Raw genomic sequence first — 23,803 nt, forward strand, 5'->3', positions numbered from 1 at the left:
ATCAGGTCAGCATGGCAGTAACTGTGTGCCCTGGTCTTGCTGTCCACCACCCCTTGTTGTGCTGTGTGTCCTGTGGAGTGAAAGGTGCCGCAACGCCTCTGCATGCTCTGCAGCACGCACAAGCAGTGGGATGGTGGTGGCCAGCAAGAGCAGGGCATAAAGCTGCAGCCGTACCAACCCCATAGGCAGGAGACCCAACCCTAGCCTGATAGGATCTGGTTGTTTTCCCACATGACCCAGACCCAACACTTGTAGTCAGGTGGCATTGGATTCAGATCAGGTTGCAGGGTTCTCATCTGGCCTCCATTACTGTAGCATATGAGCAGCTCATAGTTTTTAATCTGTTTATCCCTATCATCCCCTTGTGAAGGAGGGAAGTATTATCATCTCCCCTTTACTGATGGGGAACTGAGCCACATGGAGGCTAAGTGACTTGTTCAAGTCACACAAGGAGGTCTGTGGTGGAGCAGGGAATTTATCCTCCATCTCCCAACTCCGAGCACTGGATCCACTCTCCTTTACTGCTGTGGGAACATTGGCATAAGTAAAGCAAGCAGGCTTTGTCTCTGTATGAAGTTGTAGCTCGTACTAAAAGAATTCTTACTGTTTGCATTCTTGTAAGTTTGACAGTATTAGGTCTCATCTTAGATACCACATGTGCATGAGAATATCCTATCCTATTGCCTGGCTCAGTATTGCTAACTCCAAACCTCGAAAATCATGAGATTGGCTTAAAAAATCATGATTTTAAAAGATATATAAATTTGCGATTCTTTTACTTGCCTTCTGCGTTTTGAGCCTTTAGATTTTGTTTTTTCAAATGTTTCTCTGCAGCCGCGAAGGTTAGAAGCTTATATTTTTCTTTAAATGAAAGCTGAGATTCTCACAAAATTGCAGAACTCCAGCAGCTGGAACACCAAATATCGCGAGACTGGTGATAAAGTGCTAAGTGTTGGCAACACTGCAGACCCAGAAAAGCCATGTTATGAAGAGGCACTTTTCACCCCTAGCATTTGCTTTGTTTGATATCAAAGGCCAATAACTGGAGCTTTTGTTCAAACCCCTTTTCCTTTGGTACCCATATAATTAAACAGTTAACACATTTCAGAAATAATGTTGTAATTATTGTAATTAAATAGAGTTTCTTTCACAAGCTAAGAGCCTACTGAGTTGATGTTTCTCTGATGTTAGAAATACCCTTACTCCTCACTTCCATAGTTTTACATGTTCAGTCTGGATCAGTGCCTCTAGATCAAGTGGCAAAATTTTCAAAAGAACTTGTCTGACTTTGATGCCTAAGTGATATTTTCAAAAGAGACTTAGTCCCAGATTTTTAAGGTTGCTCTGCTCAATGTTGCAATGCCTAAGTCCCATTTTCAAAATAAAAATCTCATGAAACATAGGCTCGAGTTTGAAAATTCTACTCCATGTCTGCCCTGACTTCATCCTTTCTTGTGCCTTGCTGACCAAGTATGTCCATTTAAACAGACCTCTCCATCTGATGAGGCAAGCAAGAAGCAGCTTTTGATGCCCCATCGCCTTTCAGTGGACCACTGTGACCAGCCATTTCAAAGACAACGAGCAGTGAGTGCAGTCAGTATCATTACCAGTGCCATGGAAGGTAAGACATTCCTTACTGATTCCTTAATTCAAACCCAAGTATAAGTTGGTAGCAAAGATAATACTGTCATAAATTTCAATATCTGTTACTACAGAAAAAATTGCTGTACTAGAGGTTAGTGTGATCATTATGCCACAAATATAATGGGCTGGATTGTAACCCTACAATCCAGCCTAAGAAAAAAGCAGCAGATAGGTGCACTGCCCTGAAAACAGGGCTGGAACTCGGATTGTGAGAATCACAGGTTAGTTCCTGCTTCCGTCTTGCTTCAGGGGGAAGTAATCTGCAGGAGCCCTACTGACCGAAATTACTGCCTACTCTACCCCAGTTCTGGTGCATGGGCCAGTGCACGGACAAGGTGAAGTCAAGATTCTGCCCTCCATGCAAGCTCCAATGATATGAGTAGCCCATACAGGAGTGTAAATCAGGTTCCTACATCCAGCACTCCAAATTGCATCAAATTTAAGTATATACAGGTAAAAGAGTAAATGACATACACTTTTTTTTTGTAAATAACAATCAAGATGAGATATTCAAAAATATTCTCGATGCCAGTCAAGTGAACTGCATTGCAGGTGCAACATGCACAAAATGTGTTTCCAAAAACCAAAACCATTTTCAATCTTGTCTAGAAATTTTCCTAAAACCAAAATCATTTTCTGAAAGGAGCAGAGTAGGTGAAAATGGTAAATTTCCATCTGCGTCAAGTTCATGACTTTGGACCATCCCAACCACTAAAATGTTAGTTCAGTGGCAGAGATAGCAAAATCCCCACCCCAAGATTTGGATCAAATGTATCATTATTTTCAAAATACTAGTATTTGTCCACAAATATTTACAAGACAAAAATACTATTTTCCCCAACTCTAAATGGGAGATACCTGTAGTATATAAATAAAGTGAAAATTGTTATTTATTTAAGGTATCCTTATTATTTGTTTTTATTTAAAGATCTTTAAAAGGATCTTGAACAATATTAGTGTATCAGATCGCATATACTATCAGCTCGTTTCTGACTGCATCCCTAGTCATTAATCACTTGCGGGGGGATTTTTTATTTCATCCCTCCTTCAAAATTTTACATTGGCAACAACTGTTATGCTTCAAAATGATGGCCATAACTGAGAGATTTCCAAATATTTCTTATAAAGAAATGGTAACAGGCACTACTGTATGGAACAGTATATGTAATCCACTGTACAATCACCAATCTCCTATAAGTAGACACAACTGTTGGGTCCCACTTGCTTCCACGCTACCTGTGTCTGGATAGAGTCTAGACACAATTTCTTGCTCTTGTTAAGGATTTTTCAATTGTGTGGTTTAATTGGGTCTTTGCTTTTGGGATGTTGGGTTCTGTTTTCAGTTTATAAATATGGATTATATTTCTGTCCTGTTTGTGTATGCATCCAGATCATAGAATGGACAAATATTTATACACCTAATTAAATAAATAAAAGTGGCCTCTAAAACTAGGCACACACCAACTGGCATGCACAAAATCAGCAGTTGTGCATAAAAACTAGTATTTGCATGCTCAAAATGGGTAATTAGAGGCAGGATTACCCAGTCTGTATGCACAAATATGAGTTTGCACTTTCAAATTTGGATTTTGCTCACACAAAAACATATTCACATGTTTTCAAGCCTGTTCTTAGTTGCCATTTTTTATACTATTGTGCTATATAAACTTGGTATATCTCACCTCAGTCAAAGCCATAATCTGGGCCGTTGGCACTCATCTCACTTGAGAAGGCATCAGTTTTCAGACTAATCCACTTTAAAATAGATTATAATTATGTTTCTTGAATACAGCAAGCTTTATACATCTCACTTGGTACTCAATGAGGATGCCACTGGTGATTGATGATTGTGACCCTGAAATGGTAATAGACTCCTTATGGAGCCTCATTGAAGTCACTTGTGGGTACACCTACAATGATCCAGCTGCAGGATCGGTACCTAGTCACAGTTTGGGTTCTGTTGTGTATTGCATACACCTCAAAGTTAGGAAGAGCTTGGATCCAGTATTTTGTTTATAAACACAGGGACATTTTTTGAAATTCAGATCCATTTCTGAGTTTGGTTTTCAAACTACCCCTCGCCCCCGCCACACACACACAAAAATCAGAATATTTATTAGGTAACTTGGTGAGAGCTCTGATAAAGATAAGTGATTGTCAAGTAAACAAACTTTTTACCACAGCCATTTGTGTAATATTTATTATGGACAAGCTTTTTTCTGGGCTTCAGATTCATGATTCTATCTGAATAAAATCTATTTGAATAGAATCTCATCATAATATTTTTCAGAACAGCTCCTTTATCACCACAGTGTAGAAATGAAAACTCTTTCCTCGAAACACAGAAAGACTGTGGAAAGTAATTAAATTTCTGGTCTACAAATCATAAACAATGACAATGAACAGCCATCCCCCATCCCCACCACTTCTTCGGTTCAACAGCATTCAGTGTATCATGGCTACAGTTTCATAGTAACTGATACATTGTTATTAACAGAAATGCTTTTTCAAAACACATCCTTCCACAAAATGATTTCACCAACAAGTCTTGGAATACGTATCAAAGAGGTCTGTGTTCAGAAACAGTTTGTGTAATTTAACAGATATTGAGAGTTCCCGGAGTTTTGTTGCTAAACAAAATCTAACTGTTTGTAGGCTGAGCTGGCCAGGCTGGAGTAGAGGCCATGACAGATCATTCTGTAGGCGTGGGAGCCTGAACTAAGTATATCACTGCAGTACTGGTCATGGAGAAGGGAGGTGAGCAGGCTTATCTGCACTTGCTCCTCTTTCCATGGCAGCCAACATCTATTCATATGCCCTGGCACCACCAGCATCAGGTGTCGTGTAGAAGTGGGCTTTTAAACCCCCCCAGAGCCTGTCCAGGGGAATACAAACTTCTTGTGGCTAAAGACCAGTTACTGTGGGCTAAGGTTTCTCCCAGGTGAAGGGTACAGGCCACAGGCAGGAGAGAGGAGCAGACAATGAGTCCAGATAACTCGAGTAATAACTTGAGTATTGCCCCTAACTCAAGTACCATCCATATAGAAAAAATATTAACCCGACTTTCATGGTGCTTTTAACCCCAGTTAGCCTATACTTCCAAAGGGACCAGCCATAGCTGGAGTCAGCACAACTCATCAGCTGCTAATACGATCACTCTGTGCAGCAAAGGGCCATTGGCTCAACATCAAAAATCCACTAGCTGAAGATCTGGTCCAATGAGTTAAATAGTTTGGAAAAAAAACCCACCTTCCTCTCTGTCAGTTGCACGTGTTTCATTCCGTTTATTCTTATGATCTCCACTGAATCCTACAAGTTAGAAAGGACCTGAATTTCTAATTTAAAAAAAACAAGCAGGAACAAAACCACAAACAAAACCAATGTTCTGTGTGTTCTTTATACACCAGAAAAAAGCAAAAAATGGGCATGAGTCCAATTTTATTTTTCCCTTTGCAGTTCACCCTTAACAAAGGCTGTCATATCTGCCATGGCTTTCAGAAATTAATGTAGGTAAGAAATAGTCATACAGCTGACATAGTGTTTATCATATGAAGCTATGGTGCCAAAATCAATAAATCTGTAAGAAGCTAGATCAGTTAGAAAAAGTTGCATTAAATTAATTAGCTGGTATGCTCTAATGTTTGATGCCTAACTATAGGCATCCACTATTACCCTTAAATTCTTTTGACAAATGATGGTCACTCTTCCTGGGATATAGTAGATAGTAAGTACTATCTGTATTTTTGTTTTATTAGAACAGGAGTGCTAGAAACAGGCCTGGAAAATTTCTGTATCTGAACTTTTAGTAAAATTGGTTGGGATGTTTGAATACCAGAAAAGTTTTTTTAAAAATCCCATCCCTGCTTAAAGATGATCCTTGTGTCTATTTTTAAGTGTTCTGGTGCTGAAGAGACTGAAGTAGAAAGTTAAAATTTGCCAGGGGGATAGTCCTCTTTGAAAAGAAGTGTCTTTGCGTATTCCAGGGAAAATTGGTTTGATTTGACTGAGTAGTAAGTTTTATGATAGCAGTCCCATTAACAACAGTCTGCCAACTGGATAACTGATACTTTCGATGTGGAGGCCAAACTGAAAAATCAGGGAGAAAAATTTATTTCAGGTGGACTGAAAATGGAAATTTTTTTAATTGTTCAGCAAAATTGAAAAGTAAAAAAATAAAGTCAAATAAAATGTTTTGTTTCAATATTGAGGTTTTAAAAACATTTTAATTTTTTTCAATAAAATTGAAGTAAATTTTGAAATGAAACATTTTTCTGAAACAAAAAGTTTAAATGTTTCATTTCACAAAATTCCAAAACAAACCAATTCAACATTTCTTTGTTGTTGAGTTTTTTTCTCGGATTGAAATAATTTGCCAAAATGGACCTAAATTCACAAATCATTTTTGTGGACCCAAATCTTCCTTTTTCAGCAAATAAATTATTTGCATAAAAATTTCACTTAGCTCTAGTTACAAAAGATTATAAGCTTCAGTGCACATGCGTACATAACTAATGCAGTTTGTGTATTCAATTCAGTTCCTTTTGAAATCAATGGGAATTTTTTCTTTGGCTTTATTCGACATTAGACTGGGTCCTGAGCATTTTAAAATATAGTCCACACTAGCACATTGAGATCAATTGTATCTAACTTTAGCACATGAGTAGTTCTAAAAGGCTAACTTCAAGTGTGTCATTTTTTTTGCGCAAAGGAGGTGGAACTTGAATGGGGATGCTTTTACGATCAGTTCCTTGATTCAGCAAGGGATTTAAGTGCATATTTAACTTTAACTACTTGATTAGTGGAACTGCTTCAGCAAGTGATTTAAGCATATACCCTAACCCGTGCTCGAGTCCCATGCTGAATCAGGGCCAGCATGAGAAAGGTCTCCATTGCAGTTCCACCCAATTCCTTGCACAGTAAAAATGGCCATCGACTGATACAAGACTCTGTAGGAGCTTGGGCATATGAAACCTTGACATCAGCACAGGCATTATTCTACATAACTGAAAATGTTATGTGACTGAAAGAGAACGTAGGATAATATCCCACAGCCTCCTCACCTTTGGGGACAGCGGTCTTCATTCCAGACTCAGAAAGGGCCTATGTACAAAGTATACAATCTGGCCTGTGGGATGCAGACAGAAAACTCAAACTCATGGGTGAAATCCTGGCCCCATTAAAGACCCAGTGACTTCAGTGATTTCATCCTATATTTTTAAAAGTTTGCTAGTAGAATCCTAATATGTGATACTGTAGTTTTGTTGCTCAGTGAAGAGCATAGAGGCTGCTGGCTGTTTATAAACAGATTGTAATTGGTTGACTGAAGTTCTGTTATCAGTCAGAGTTCTAATTATATAGACCAAAACCTTGAACCAGCATTCCATGTCCATAAAGGAACCAGAAAAGAGGAACATTAGATAATTCTGTTAATAATAATCATTAAGCAGATAACTGGCTTCTTTTATTTGTTTCACTGGTCTGTGCAAATTATGCTTGAGAGGCCGTTTTAATTATTTCCTGTTCAATTAAAATGGATGAAATATGATGAAAATCAGAGAAAATAGGGATCTCAGGGTCTGTTTTCAAAAGCAGCTAAGTGACCTAGGAGCCTAAGCACCATTTTCAAAAGTGACTTAGGCACTTATGTTCTCTTGACTTTTAATGAGACTTAGCCCAGGTCTACACTACCAACTTATGTCGGTATAAATGTTTCTCAGGGGTGTGGAAAATCCATTGCTACACTGCAAAATTATGTCGACCTAACATATGTTGGCATGCAGCCAGCGCAGTTACTAAATCGCTAAACCTGGGTCCTTATGTTGACAGTGCTCATACTCACCAGGAGCGCTTTTATCGATTATATTGTCAGTGTGGGGCATTATGAGATGGCTCCTGAAAGCCAGTAACACTCAACGTAAGCAACACAGTGACTACACTGACATCGCGTCAACCTAATTACATCCACCATGACTCTACGCCACTCAGTGGTGTTACTAAATCGACGAAGAAAGGCACTTCTATCAGCAGTAGCCAAATGCATGTAGTGACACTTTCACAGCTAGGTCAATGTAAGGCAGCTTACACCTACCTAACTGTGTAATATAGACCAGGGCGTAATTATACTGACCTAACCTCCAGTGTAGACAGTGCTAGGGTTTGCTGTCCATTGTGGAGGACCTACGCCAACAGGAGAAGCTCTCCCATCAGCCTGCATAGCATCTGCTGTAAGTATAGACAAGCTCTCAAGCTCCTAAGTGCCTGAGTCACTTCTGTTAATATGATTTAGGCAATTTAAAAAATGGTTACCTTCTATTTCAGTTCTGTGAGGTAAATTTAAATTAGCCAGATACAGTGTTCTCTTTCCCCCACATTCTAGGCTTTCACCGCGAAATGGGAAGTAAATCTGACCTTTCATATTAAGTTAGTTTTGTTTTACTATTGTAATTTTATTGTTTCCTACTGTTACTCTTGAGACGTTAGAGTGGGGTCAGCAGCCTTTGGCATGTGGCCCATCAGGGTAATCCGCTGGTGGACCGTGAGACGTTTTATTTACGTTGACCGTCCACAGGCACAGTCCCCCGCCCCTCCCCGGGCAGCTCCCACTGACTGCGGTTCGCCATTCCCAGCTAACAGGAGCTGCGGGAAGCGGCGGGTTATGGGGGAAGTGCATTATAGGCTTTGAGGTTTATGTCAACACTGTGCTCAGTCCTGTGCAATATGTAAAAAATAAAGACAATCCATGTCCTCAAAGAGTTGTTGGAGTAGGACTATTTGTCTATTAAAAAGCAGATTAATCAGAGAATCATAGACTTTAAGGTCAGAAGGGACCATTATGATCATCTAATCTGACCTCCTGCACAACGCAGGCCACGGAATCTCACCCACCCACTCCTGTATCAAACCTGTGTCTGAGCTATTGAAGTCCTCAAATCGTGGTTTAAAGACTTTAAGGTGCAGAGAATCCTCCAGCAAGTGACCAGGCCCCTTGCTGCAGAGGAAGGTGGAAAACCCCCAGGGCTTCTGCCAATCTGCCCTGGAGGAAAATTCCTTCCCAACCCCAAATATAGCGATCAGCTAAACCCTGAGCATGTGGACAAGACTCACCAGCCAGGCACCCAGGAAAGAATTCTCTGTAGTAACTCAGATCCCATCCCATCTAACATCCCATCACAGGCCATTGGGCATATTTACCACTAATAGTCAAAGATCAATTAATTGCCAGAATTAGGCTATCCCACTATACCATCCCCTCAATAAACTTATCAAGCTTAGTCTTGAAGCCAGATATGTCTTTTGCCCCCACTGCTCCCCTTGGAAGGCTGTTCCAGATCTTCACTCCTCTTGGTCATTCTTGGTCATTTAGATGGATGCTGGTGGGTTTTCTTCTGTGCTTTGATACATTTAAAATATTCTCTTGTCACATAATTCAGTGTTATTTGATTATTACTTCACATTCTGCTTCTCACTTAGAGCTTGAGGAATCACAACAGCGATGTCCTCCATGCTGGAATTATTTTACTGTTAAATTTCTCATTTGGGATTGCTGTCCATTGTGGTTGTTAATCAAGAAATATGTGAAGTTTGTGGTAATGGATCCATTTACTGACCTCACGATCACCCTTTGCATTGTGATGAATACTCTCTTCATGGCATTGGAGCATTACAAGATGACAAAAGAGTTTGATGACATGCTTTACGTAGGCAATCTGGTAAGTGAATTTGAACCCAAAATTATATCTGGAGAGTTTAGTTCTGCTCTTTCAAGTTCTTAAGGCTGAAAACTATTGGATCTAGAGGTCTTAGGAAGAACCCATTTGGTGTGCTGTCAGCACAACCTTGTACATGTCATGCCAAGCAAGGGTAGCTTGCTTTATTTGGTGGCTCTCCTGGCATTTGAAGAGAAACGAAGAAAGGATATGTATCTACTGTCACTAAGCAAGCATACTCTGCTGCTCATTAGTGGACAGTAAAGCATCATTTCACTGCTGAGACCAATAGATTTCCAGTGGGTAACTATTCTAGGAAGTGAAGCAAGAAGGATCTTAAAAAGTTTTTAAAAATCAATAATAAGGATGTATAGGTCACTGAATATTATTGATTTTTTTAAGTTAAAGAATCCTATGGAAAAAATAAGCTAGTGCCCCAGCCTTGAGTTATCACTTTTATAGTTATACTACAGTCAAGTGTCTAACAGAGTCATAAAGTTTAAGGCCAGACAGGACCACCAAATCATCTAGTCCAATTTCCTGTATGTCATAGGGCACCAAGACCACCCAGCACCTACACACTAAACACAACAGGTTTCTCAGTCTTGGGCTTCCCAGCTTGAGACATCTACAGAGCTCTGATTTAAGATCATGCTGAACACCCACCTTATGGAAATCAAGCTCTTTTAAGGGCTTTCAAGTTTGGCACTCAGAAATTGAGGCACTCAGAATCACTAAACCTTTGAAACTATTAGCCAATAATAAGACAGTATATTCTACAGATTATCATCCAGAAAGAAGCACATACTGGATTTAAGGTTATTTTCATTTTTGTAAAAAAATGGTACTAATCAAATATTGAAATACTGAGAAAGTATATATGTGTCCATTCATACAATTCCACCAACATGGACTCCTGGAGCTGACAGGTACAAATAGAGAGAAGCAACCATTAGGCTTCTCAGAGTAATCCTTTTCTCTTGGAAACTGCTGACCACCAGATACGGAATTTTCCCTCACTACTTCTCTCCAGTCTGAAAACTGTGCCAATTGGCTTCCTCCAGAAGTGTCAACTACTTTACTAGGCAGATAGACCCATCACCAGATCTTAAGCTGTTCAGTCTTGAGATATTTCCCTTTGTAGCTATGGTCAGTGAGGGGCTTCTGTCTTGCTCCAAGATCTATGTTATTTCTCTTCATGGATAGCATCAGCTATAAAAGGAGCTAAATAGCCCTTTAATTGAGCTGCGTTGGCTCCTCTTAACAGCAGACCCATATTCAGGAATTTTGATGCCTTCTCTTATTCCCCACTGGGACAAAATGAAGGTCTCCCAGATCCTAGGGCTTCTCAGCATGTGATCAGGTGGCAATTCTGCAGCTGCCCACTCTGACACCCCAGGGCAAAGATGCTCATGTTCCCTGCTCTGCACTTGACCTGTCATCTTTTCCCCTTGCCCAGTGTACGGGGCAGAGTGGCCTCGCACTAGTACGGCGGGGATTAACTCTTTCTTCCTAGCAGAGGAAGCCATGCCCCAGAAGCTCTGCTGGGCATGCTCCAACTGGAGAACAGATATAAAAGCCTGCAGATCAGCTCAGTCTGGGTTGACCACTGGAGGGGAAGGACACATGCCGCTAGCTCCTGCAGAGGAGGGCCTGCGAGCCAGGATCTGGGAGTCAGCCAAGCCGAGGCAATACCTGAGACCCCGCCAGAGGATGCCACAAGAGAGGAACAGACTGGAGGACTCCCTGCCGCAGATGACCAAGTATTCGTGGTAGGAAGTGACCCGGGGAACTCTAGAAACAAACGGCCTTAGAGCTGTATTGACATTCGGCATGTTGCGGGCAGATCCCCGCCGAGTGAGTGGCAAGGGGAGCTTGCCACTACTAGGGCGCTGGGTTGGGGTTCGGTGGAGAGGGCAGTCCCAAGTCCCCCTACCCTCCCTCACCCCTGAACCATGAAGGGGGTTTATATGGACTCTGGCCACTAGGCCACGCTACCCTGCTCATAAGGGGTTTAGATGGACTCTGGCCTCTAGGCTGCGCTACTCTGCTCGTAAGGGGGCTTAGATGGACTCTGGCCGCTAGGCCATGTTACCCCGCTCGTAAGGGGGTTTATATGGGCTCTGACCACTAGGTTGTGCTACCGTGCTGGACGGGGTGATAGTAGGAAGGAAGGCCAAGAAGCCATCACTGACTGTCCACAGTGAGGCAAACGTAAGGACTTGAGAGTGGTGAGGCACCAGCACCCCATCCTACCCCTGCCACAAAGGGGCGCTGGGGTGCCCGCTCTGCCACACCCAGTCTACAGGTAATTTTAGATTCCAGCAGCACCTATATGACTCCCCCACAATTCTGCCTGGCAGAGTTTGGATTACCTATGTGCAACCACTCTGAGTAGAGGAGAAAACAGAGACAGGAAACAAAAGAAGTTGAAAAGCAGTTGACCTTATCTTGCTCCAGGTCTCTCAGTACTGCTGTGCTGGAGCCAATTCTCTTGTTTGTGGTAATGATGAAAAAATAAAACCAAGCAGGCATTCTTCTTGCAGTGCTGTTTGCAATGGGCTTCAGTGAAAGGACAGTTCTTCAGATGAAATATCAGTGGCTCAAGACCATCCTGGGCCCTTCCTCCTCAGTTTTATTAAACCCAAACTTAAATGGGTTATTAGTAGAGCTGGGCACAGAAAGGTAATTCTGTCTCACCAAGGTTTTCAATAGCTCAATATTTGGTTTTGTTTCGATTTCGAATGAAAACCCCAAATGTCAAAAGTTCTCCACAAAAGGGAATGGAGCCTCAGCTCCAGGCTGGCTGACTGGAGCTGTGAATATTGGAAGCTCTGGAGTTCCCAGCTTTGAGGCAGTTCACTTGGTGAGTTGTCCCAGAGCCATGGACCCTGGAAGCAGAGGCAGTCTGCATAGCAGGCTGCCCCAAAGCCATGGACCCTGGGAGCCCTAGAGCCCCGATGCCCTAAAGCCCTGGACTGGCAGTCCAACAGCTGGGATGCTGAGGAGCCAGGCAGGTGAGCTGGCAGGAAACCTGGCAGGTTTTTGATGGAAGGTCTGTAGAAGCCCTGCCCAAGTTCTGCTGGAACATCGCTGAGATCAAACAGTCTCTTCAGAATGTTTCGATTTCGGCAAATCAGCAAATTCTGATAAAACAACGTTTCAACAGAATTTTTCCAACCGGCTCCAGTTATCAGCATGACTTTATGAAGAATCTCAGTCTGTCTCAAGTCTCCTCGCTGCAAGTTCCTAAAGGAGCAAAATCAAGATTCCTTTCTTCCTAGTCAAACTAAAAAATGCTAGTAATTCTCCGCTGCTTTCTGATAGAGTTTCCCCTATAGCTATCCCTTCTCTAGCAGGTAGGATAGTATTACATGGGGGGTAATAATAGGGAATAAAAGACCATTTGCTTTTTTTCTCTAAAGAAATCATAAAAGAAACAATAGAAAGAAAAGGAAACAAGTGTCCTTATCCTCTGTGAATAAGAAGGGAGAGTGCAACTCTTCATCTGACACTTGTGAGAATCAGTCATGGAAGAGCTTCAGTTCTGATATGATTTGCATCATAGAATTATGCAACAAAGCTCTGGTTCTCTGACTTCTCAGGCTCATCGTCTAAAGAAGATAATGTTTTTATTTGGTATCAAGAAAAATAGCAGAATTATACTCATATCTCTGCATGCTTCATCTGACCAGGCTACCTACAGTGATGCCAGTTCTTCAACACCAGAGAGTAATATTTTCTATATTTTTCATCCTTCCAAAGAAATCAAGAGATTATGGATCTAAATGAGATTGGTTAGCAACATCACTAGTACTTACCATAATCGTATACCATAACCAATACCAGTTTATGGCTCCACTCCTTAAGATAATGTCCAAGTAATCCCCTATCTGGATGATTAGTTAGTGAAAGCAGTTTTTTGTACAATCACAGCTAGCACTGAACAAAGTTCCAGTGATTTTGTGATACATTGCTTGGAATTCATAACTAATACACAAAAGAGTCATTTCTGCCTTTAGAGATTCTGATTCCCTCAGAAGCTCTGATGTCTTATTAGCCCTAGAGTTTCCATCTCAAAAGATTGTTGATTAAAAAGAAATTGTTTCTCCTGAGTCATCCCTCAGCAAGACAATTGCATGATGTGCTCAACATGATATCATTAGTTTTTGAGTCAGGATCCTGGGTACAACGTCACAAATATTGACTATGGTGTTTAATATCCCCATGGAATTTTTACTCACTGGAATACTAAGTATCTCTAACCACAGTGACTCAGAAATTGTTAACTTGTTGAAAATCAGAGGTGAGTCTGTCTGGTGCAGTACCACTGCTGGAGACCAGCTGAGCTGAAGTAATTTAGCATGTTGGTCTTTTAAGAAGGATGTTTTGAGCAGAGAAATTGTTTTGAACAGAGAATTTTTATCTTCCTGATCAGAAAGAGAGACATTTTAGATATGGAAACATATAAAATTGCTATATGGAAGTCTACCTGTTCATTCGTTCCCCAAGCATTGTAGGGTAAATCTTGCAGCTTCCTCAAATGCAGGTTTGGCCATTTGTTCCTTAGCAATACCATTTTATAATTCTCTATGATCCTCCCTTATCTCATTTGGTTTTCCTAATTTTTACTTAGAGCCCATTAATCTGTCTTGCTGGAGCACTATTGCAGAAACGTAGTTTATAGGTTAGACAGAATTTCCTCTTATGTGAACATTACTGATAAACTTAAGTCCATAACATATACATATCTTCTGATCTCCAGTGTGCATTGACATAGGCTGTTGTATCATGGAAAATCAGCTGCTGCAATATGCAAATACAGTAGATGATTTTTCAAGACACATAGTTGTGTGCACCTTTCACCAGAGGGTTAGATTCAAAATAAAACAGTTTCTGAAAAACTGTGTGTCTACATACTACCTTCTCTTCTAAGCCGACTATTTACAACCTTGTACTTACATATTTAAATCAGTTCTGAAGGGATTTTTAAAAGCACTAGATTTGGCATTTTCACAGTTTGTGAGTATGGGTTCAAATAAGATACCTCCTTTAAAATCTGGTTTGCCATCAACAAACAGGCTTCCCTCCATAAGTGTGTGTATGTTTTACAGAGAAAATGTTCAGATTAAAAAAGTTTCACTGTGTAATATTTGAAGGAGGTTATAAATAAACAAAGTGTTCTCAAGGCACTTTCAAAAGCAAATTGCCGTGTCTATTTTTAAAAGAATAATAAGATTCAAATTAGAGTCCCTAATCACCATCACTGCCAGCAGTAACCTGAAAGTGCGAGGACTATGCTGCATGGGATTCGTGCAATAACAGAAACAAAAGGGCTAACTCTACAGGTATGCTGGAAACCAAAAGTACCTCTTTAACTGTGTCATGCAATCGCTCTCACCTCCCCACTGAAATTGGCGGACTTAAGCCTTTTAAAAAGCACCTTTATTCTCTCACCTTATTATTGATATCTGTTTGTGTGATAGAGGGAGCTGAAAATTAGTTTCTTAATTCAAAAGTATAGCTCATTCCCTCCTGTTGTTTGTTGACAGCAATACTAATATTGTAAAAGGATCCGACAAGGCCAGAATATTGATAATACTGACAATAAGTACTGACACTACATTAGAGATGAAAGAAGAAAGGTTTGCTGGTAAAATGTTATTGTCTCTATATTTTAATGCAACGTATCGGTAGGAAATCATTCGTGACAGGAGACGTGTTTACAGACTGATCTCACTTCCTCTTTCGTTTCCACAGGTCTTCACTGGGATTTTTACAGCGGAAATGATCTTCAAAATAATTGCCTTAGATCCCTACTACTATTTTCAGCAGGGCTGGAATATTTTTGACAGTATAATTGTTATCCTAAGCCTAATGGAACTGGGTTTATCCAGCATGGGAAATCTGTCTGTTTTACGCTCATTCAGATTGGTAATGTTTCCTTATTCTCTTTTGCAAAACATAACCCCTTTCAAGAATTTATTAGGTCCTCTTAAATTTACATTCATTAAATAGGAAATTAAATTTTACAAATTAGTGAATGCCTGTAGTGACACTAATTATAGACTATGTGACAAATGGAATTACTCCAGATTTACAACAGAGTAAATGAGAACAGAATTTGACTCTGTCTAGCTGTGTCAGTTACTTGCAACATATATAAACTGAGTTTGCATAGAAAAGTCGGTAGATAATTAATGAACTGTGAAGCTCAAGAGCTAGTAAGATGTCACTTTACAGGTTTTTTATTCCTTATATACATAATAAACATGCCACTGCAAAAGTGGATAGCCCTGCATTAATCACAAACTGATTTTTTCCCCCAGAACCTGTCACCAAAACACAGAACCTGTCTTTCAGTGAAAATCCTTCACTGTCAATCCCTTTAAATGTGCAGGGGGGTGATACTCCATTAATGGGAGAATCTGTTGATGTATTGGAACAGAAAAGTCGTTTTCTTGCCAGCCTGATGCTTGTGTCGCATTCATGTACCAAGATGTCTGTGCTAATCATTCTGCCAATTATGTTGCTTCACAAGTTTTGCAAGAGCATGAAAACAACTTCTCTTTTCAAGAAGACTTAACTGCCCTAACTTTACCATCTATAAATATTTGCTCCCTGAAAACTGCAAAAGTATGGCCTGATGTTGCCAGTGGCTGAATGCCACCTGCAAACCCTCTTCAGTAGGGATTAAATTAACCCCTGTGCAGTGAGCCAGTATAAGGCCTAGGCACCATTAAATCCTCAAAATAGGTCTTAAGTGGGATTTAGGTGATTTATAGGCCTTATGGTCCTAGAGTTGCCAATTTTGGTTGGATGTATTCCTGGAGATTTCATCACATGACATAATCTTTAATTAAAGATTAATCTTTAATTCTTGAAGACTCTGGGCCAATCCTGGAGCGTTGGTAACCCTATATGGTCCTCTGTACAGAGGCGAATCTCTGGGATTGAAAGGTAGCAGCATCTTGCTAAGGCCTACTCAGGAACATACAGGAGTTGCACCCCCCTTTTCTGGGATTGGGCCCTTAAAAGTCCAGGCAGCTTGTTGAAAGTTATCTTTTTTGAGACACAGGAACAGAAAAGGTAATGTTAAGGACTGAGGTTATGTTCTCTCTCCCTGCTTTCACAATCCTCTGCCCCTAACATTTAGTGGCAAGGAATTGGCCACATAGGACAGTGGTTCTCAACCAGACGTACCTGTACCCCGAGGAGTAACCAGAAGTCTTCCAGAGGGTACATCAGTTTATCTAGATATTTGCCTAGTTTTACAACAGGCAATATAAAAAGCACTAGCAAAGTCAGTACAAACTAAAATTTCATACAATGATTTGTTTATAGTGCTCTAAATACTATACACTGAAATGTAAGTACAATATTGATATTCCAATTGATTTATTTTATAGTTATATGGTATGGATGAGAAAATAAGCAATTTTTCAATAGTAATGTGCTGTGACACTTTTGTATTTTTATGTCTGATGTTGTAAACAAGTAGTTTTTAAGTGAGGTGAAACTTGGAGTATGCAAGACAAATCTGACTCCTGAAAGGGGTACAGTAGTCTGGAAAGGTGGACACACCGATCTAATCCTAATGCTGAATAGCATATTTTCTGAAAAAATTCATGGTCTGTCATGTAAGAAGCACAAATTATACTGTAGTAAGTATGGCTATCGTGAGTCTAACAAAACTGCTGCTAAAATCACTCTGTACTGCACATTGTTCCCTAGTATTAAAAATATTTAATATTTATACCCATTTTTTTAAAAATTCAGTACCAGAAATGTCTGTTGTTCTATTAACTGACACTGTTTTATATTTTGTTCACAGCTGAGAGTCTTCAAATTGGCAAAGTCCTGGCCAACCTTAAATACTCTCATTAAAATCATTGGTAACTCAGTGGGTGCCCTGGGTAACCTCACCCTGGTTCTGGCGATCATAGTCTTTATTTTTGCTGTGGTAGGAATGCAACTTTTTGGGGAAAAATATGCTGAAAAATGCTGTAAAATATCTGAGGATTGTAAGCCACGTTGGCATTTTATGGATTTTTTCCACTCATTCCTTATTATATTCCGAATTCTCTGTGGAGAATGGATTGAAACCATGTGGGATTGTATGGAAGTAGCTGGGCAACCATTGTGCCTTCTCGTCTTCTTGCTGGTCATGGTGATAGGAAACCTAGTGGTGAGTTTTCATGATTGTTTTTTCCTATTTCTATTGTTTTTATGCCAATGTACTCCCTTTTCTCTCAAGACATTGCAGATCTCCCATGATGCACAGATATTATTTCATATTTGTTACTTTCTGGAAAATTGCCTCCTTTCTTTTTCACGCAAAGAACTTTTTTTCTCAAGGACAAAAACTGCAGAATTGCTTTACTGATTTTGAAAAACATTGGGCATTAATTCTCAGAGGAACATAAAGGTTTTCAGTAGAAAAAAGGAACTTGAATTGATGATAATGATTCCTTTTACTTAAGTTCCACTAAAGGCTTGTGTGTTTTAGTCAGATGTAAGTGATTCATGGGCCATGTACTGTATACAAGAGTGAATTCACTTTGTCTCCATACCAGAAGCTATTTTTAGTTCAGTTCATTCTTGGACAAGAACATACAAACTTTACAGCTAACATTGTGTCTTTGCACTGTCTTTGAATATGTGTAGCCTGCTTGGTCTATGGAGTTTAGGTTATGTTTACTGTAAAGTCGCTTCCTTGTTTGTTTTCTAGCAGAATATTCCATAAGTAAAGAATGAGTTACATAAGCTCTGAACCTATTAAGGCTGAATCTTATGTCCCTGCTGTCATTTTATGGACAATTTTGTTTAAAAACACTCTAACTGCAGTGATAATGTAAGTGCCTGGCAGAGGAACTGCCTCCTCATGGCTTAGATGAGGTTTGAACTGGCCTGCTTTAGTTAAACCGAGTGAAAACTTTTCTGTTAAAAAAAAGCTAGATGTGCCTGGAGCCTGTTTTTTCCCCCGTTTTCATTTCTCACAAACCTTTAATGCATATTCTTTCTGCCTTAACATCACATGATGCACGATTGTGACACACTTAGAAATATGCAAATGTCAACATTCTTGAAACAGAAAGCTCATCTTTCTCTGTTTTCAGGTTATAACTCTTATCATGCAGGATAGAGAATCTAATCAGAAGGTTCCTTGAAATGGAATTCTGGAAGGATGATAGTAAATTCAGGTTAAATGAAAACTGTAGTCTGAAATTGGTTTTATGCCAGCATATGTCAAGCCTGGTTCACCACTCTGTTACTCTACTTTTGTTCCATTGATAAAACAGTGTAAAACTGTTTTGGCTTCAGTAGAATTTGTAGCGCTGTAAGTAGAGAATCAGGGCCAGTTACAGAAGATATGATGATCCAGGCATGACATTTCAGCCTCTCTCCCCGTATTCCATCACAACAGACATCAGTGAAGGAGCACTTGCTGACAGTCCCTTCATTTGTGCATCCTGAGGCAGGATGGAGTAAGGCGTTAGACTCTACAACTCATTTCCCCCACTGGTCTGACAGAGCCTGACCTCATTGACATTCAATGTACATTTCCATAGACTAATCCTGCAGTTCAGGCAAACCATTCAGTTGTCTATGGTGGCAGAAGAAATACAGAAACCAGACATGGAAAAGTAACTATACTCTCTTCCTGCAGCAGATGCCTCTCCCTAGGTGCAAGAACCCTCCCTATGGCATCTCCTTTCCCTTCCCCACCTTGCAGCTGTGACTCCCCTGCCTCTCACCCCAAGCAGAGGCTTAGGCAGATTCCCTACTGCCTGGCTTATTGGTACCCAACAGACCCTCCCTGATCTGAGACTAGACCAGATGAGGCATACCAAGCCTTGATTAGTCCCCATCTCCTGGAACAGTAACAGCACCTTTCCCTTCAAGGAGCAGGGTGTGGAAGAGACTAGTGAGAAGTACCCCCTCTCCTGTAGAGAAAATGGAACAATCTGAAAGAAACTCCCTTTCCCAAGTGACGGAAAGTCTCATAGGCTAGCCAGTGAGAGGGGACTTGTGTGTAGAGGGGGATTGTGTATAAAACACAGATAGTTGTGTGGGGGACCAGCAAGTGTGTGTGAGAGGCAGGGAGTGAGTGGGAAGGGGCTGTGATTGGGAGTGGAGGGTGTATGAGATGGCAGGGAGTGAGTGAGGAGAGACTGTGATTGGGAGCAGGGGTGTATGAGAGGCAGGGAGTGAGTTGGGAGAGGCTGCGACTGGGAGTGGGGATGTGATAGAAGCAAGTAGTGAGTGGGGAGAGGCTGTGATTGGGAGTAGCGCTGTGTGAGAGGCAGTAAGTGAGTGGGAAGTGGGAGATGCTGCAATTGGAAGTGAGGTGATGAAAGATGCAGGGGATGAGCGGGGAGAGGCTGTGATTGTGAGTGGGGGTTTGTGAGAGGGATGTAGTAATTGGGGAGGGGAGAGGCTGTGATTGGGAGTGGGGTGTGTGAGAGAGGTGGGGAGTGAGTGGTGAGGGGGAGAGGCTGTGACGGGGTGTGGGGTGTGTGAGAAAGGCAGAGAGTGAGTGGGGAGAGGCTTCAATTGGGATGGGGAGTGGTACCGAGCATGGGGGGAGCTGGGCTCAGGGTGCTGTTTTGTTTGTGAGAAAAGGGAAAATAGAATCTTTGAAGTAACATGTTTCAGGTGTTCCATATGTGGATTCATTTTTTCACTAACCTCCTAGAATGTTCTGGACTTTTGTAGAATCTCACGGAACCTTCCAGACTTTCTGAGAACTACATTTTCCTCCAGCTTCCTAGAATGTTGTCAGCCATGCCCTTACAGGTATTTAAGGGGTGGGGCATCACCAGTCAGACAGTGAGATATAAGATTGAATTGAAGTTAAGTGAGAGCCCTGCTGCAATATTGTGAACCTGGTTTTGTTGTGTAATTGTGAAAGTGTATTTGTGTTTTAGGGATTGAATGTAAGTAGTGACTAACGAAGGACATATTTAATGAGATGCCAGAGATATCTATTGAATCCCTATTTCTGCAACAATATAAAAGAAATATTGTTACTTCTTTTGCCATGTTTTACACATACTGTTTGATGACTTTCACAAGCAGTGAAAGCTGTTTGGTGAGCGCAGCTTTTCAAAGCTCAGACTCATTAAAACATATCTTTAATCAACAATGGCCGATGAGAGACTGACGTCATTTTCTATTTTATCGCTTGAAAATGCCATTGGCCAGTTTTTGGATCTCTCTGATACTGTGCTTCTGTTCGTGAGGGCAATAGCGAAAGAGCGACCTTTTGAACTAAAGGACTAGGGTTAACATTCTAAGTCTGTCACCTACTGTAACGTATCAGAGGGGTAGCCATGTTAGTCTGAATCTGTAAAAGCAGCAGAGAATCCTGTGGCACCTTATAGACTAACAGACATTTTGGATCATGAGCTTTCGTGGGTGAATACCCACTACATCATCTGACGAAGTTGGTTTCACCCACGTAAAGCTCATGATCCAAAAATGTCCTGTTAGCTTATAAGGTTGCCACGGAATTCTCTGCTGCCCTACTGATACATGATTTAATATTGGTCACCCAGTGTTGGTGCAACAAGTTCAATTTCTTGATGTTAGTACGTTTCAGTTATTCTTAAAATTTAAAAGTTTCTATAAGCTTGGAGGAAATGAATTTTTTTTTTATTTGCTTATATATGGCATGAATAAATACAGATTTACAGATCCTAGCGTGCAAATTTATTGTCTTATATGACAGGGATAAATCATGCGTGTAAATTGTGCATTAAAGTCATGAAATGGAAACAAATGCAATTAAAAATAAGGTATTCAGAAGTTTAACAAATGGAGGGGGAGGATCAAAGAAGCTTCACACCTGGGTCATCATTTGGTTTAGGGCTGTAAGAGAGGCAGTGAGTGTAAGTGATGGGCAGGGCTGGGGTAGTGAGGAAAGAAAAGTAGTGGGGCATGGTTGATGGCAAAAGCATGGCAGAGAACGAAGTGATGGAAAAGGGAAAGAAGGAAGAACACATGCAGAATAAGTTTAAAGAAGTTAGCGCTGAATAGACTTCTCAGTGCCAGTTAGTTAGCTAAAAGAGAGACAGGACCATGGGATGGGACCGAAGAGATAGACTGGGCAGGGTGAGAGGGAAGGCAGTGAGTGAGAGTACTGCAGTTCCTATCAGGCAGCCAAGTGCCTCAGCCTGGCCCTGCATTGCAAGGCCTTTCTCTTTGCTCAGGCAAAATTTTACCTGCTATGATTTTGTGAGGGGAGTTTGACTAAGCTGTCTCTTTCCTGGTGTTTCTTTGTTCTGAGATGCACTATTATATACTACGTGAATAAGAGCAACTGAGCTGAGCCACAAGAGACCTACTTTTTTACACTGCCTCTGATTTAGAAGCTTATTTTTTCAAAGGAAAGCCAAGAGTCCCACTGACTTTAATGGAAGTTGTATCAGGCCTTAAAAGGGACTATAGGGACTCTATCCCTGCTCCTGCCTTTTATTTCCTAATGCTCCTCTCCTTATCCTCTGCCTGCTCTACACACCTTGCTGCTTCCTTTTTCTCCTCCTCCAATTTTTCTCTTCCTGCTGTTTTTCTCACTGATCCATACACTTGAAATGACATTTCCCTTTCAGTACACCATGCGTCCTCACTCCCCACTTCCAAAACCCACTTCCTTCCCCTTGCTTTCCAGTGTTGTCCTTTGCACCTTCTCTCACCTACCTCATTTCTCATTAATAAATATCAGAATTTATACAGGAAGGATCATTGATAATACATAGGCTAAGAAGGATTAGATTTTTATCAGTACATGTCAATAGACATCTATCTCACTGGGCACACACAAACTGAAAAAAATATTTTCATCCACAATAATTGAAATTTACATATAGGCAAAGTAAGAAAAATGCTACTGGAGAACTTATTAGAGTTTGACTTAAGGATATTTACTTTATAATATTGACAATTTATCAGTAACAGTAAAACATTAACTTTTTGAATCTGTCTCTTCTTTCATTAAATAGTTATTGTGACAGGTCCTTCTCTAATACCCTCCCCCCACTAATTTCCTGAAACTGTGAAAATTTAAATTGATAGAAACTTTAAAAATCTTAAAAATAAACACCAATTTTATCTGTGAAAATTATATTTTAAAATCTTGAATTCTGCTAAGCCTAACTATATATAACCCCTTTTCCTTTCCTTGTCTCTTATCTGCACTCTTGAAGTTCATCTGACATAAATTGGGCAAGGAACAGGCCCTGTAAAGCTGCTTCTATAGCTGTAATGCTCCATGAATATTTGAGAGGAATAACAAAGCAAATCCAGAATGGCAGCCAGGATTTTGTGGCTTCCTCAGTAGCTTATCTATCTAGTGTCTGCACTAGCCCTACAAAACTCCTGGCTACATAGACATTTTTATAAAATGTACATTAATGTTAGGTCAGTCAAAATATGGGCCTTTTCATAATAAGAACCCTGTGTATATCACAACATCACCGTAATTTTTAAAAATATTTTTAAAAGGAAAATGTCTACAGCAAAGTCTTTAATATAAAAATTTACCTTAGCTAGTCAGTGCCAAGGACTGAGTGAATTTTACAAATAAGGTTAGTCAATTTAAAATTTTTTTAAAAACCAACAATTTACATAGGGCCCTAATCATCGCCCCTAGGATTCATGTCTGGATCTCTCCCTTTCCACAAGGAAGCAGGGATCAGCCACCATTGCCGCAGCATCTCCCTTGCTTCAAACCTTGCAGGTAGGCAGTGAGCAGGCCAGGGTAATAGAGCTCAGGACTGAGTGGGGAAGTGCGTCTTTTCCTAACACCCTATTGTTCCTGCAGATATTTCCTTCCATAGCCCCCATTGTGAAGCTGAGAACACCCCTTCAAAGTGTGTCCCACAGACAGCCACGAGTCCTGCCAGCATGGATCCAATAGAGAGATGCCACCAGGGAAGGAAGGGAAAGGCAACATGGACACAGAGCCAGTATGAAGGCAAAACTAGCATGGGCCCCTGACCTCCCAATTATCTAAGGGAGATCCACTGGGTTTATGGGCAGGAACTATGGCCTGTTTGCAAGGGGCAAAGGAATGTGAGTGCAGAACTTTACAGACAATTGAAAATGGGAAGAAAAGTCTGAGGAAAAACTCATGGTGACTTTCTACCCTGAATCCCCTCCCATGGGTATCTACCTGAGCCCTATATAGGTACCTAGTAGCCAGTAATTATGCATTTCATCAAGTGGTTATATACTTGATGAAAATATCCAAATTGTTTGTTTATCTAATCACATATAGTCAGGGTTGTTTTTCCTCTCTCTTTTTCAAGTACTTAACAACAAAGCAAAGGGATCTGCCGCTAACCAAAGCATTAGGGATGTGATAAATATTTGATTTTGATTAGATGGGCATACTAATACTGCTTTTTATTCAATGTTTGCAATCAAGTAAATAGAACATCAAAAAAATG

At 40.6% G+C, this 23,803-nt stretch overlaps 1 protein-coding gene across 1 annotated transcript in view; it reads left to right on the top strand.

The window, feature by feature from the left end:
* LOC116838877 (sodium channel protein type 5 subunit alpha-like) overlaps positions 1 to 23,803 on the top strand; it is a 351,647-nt gene that overhangs the window by 174,228 nt on the left and 153,616 nt on the right. Inside the window, exons 13-16 of the mRNA XM_075062179.1 lie at positions 1,489 to 1,621; positions 9,115 to 9,353; positions 15,111 to 15,284; positions 17,185 to 17,538. Of these exons, the coding sequence (XP_074918280.1) occupies positions 1,489 to 1,621; positions 9,115 to 9,353; positions 15,111 to 15,284; positions 17,185 to 17,538 (900 nt within the window). The remainder of the gene's footprint in view (positions 1 to 1,488; positions 1,622 to 9,114; positions 9,354 to 15,110; positions 15,285 to 17,184; positions 17,539 to 23,803) is intronic.

The sequence above is a fragment of the Chelonoidis abingdonii genome, chromosome 2 (genome assembly GCF_003597395.2).
Source record: "Chelonoidis abingdonii isolate Lonesome George chromosome 2, CheloAbing_2.0, whole genome shotgun sequence".
Classification (NCBI taxonomy): domain Eukaryota; kingdom Metazoa; phylum Chordata; order Testudines; family Testudinidae; genus Chelonoidis; species Chelonoidis abingdonii.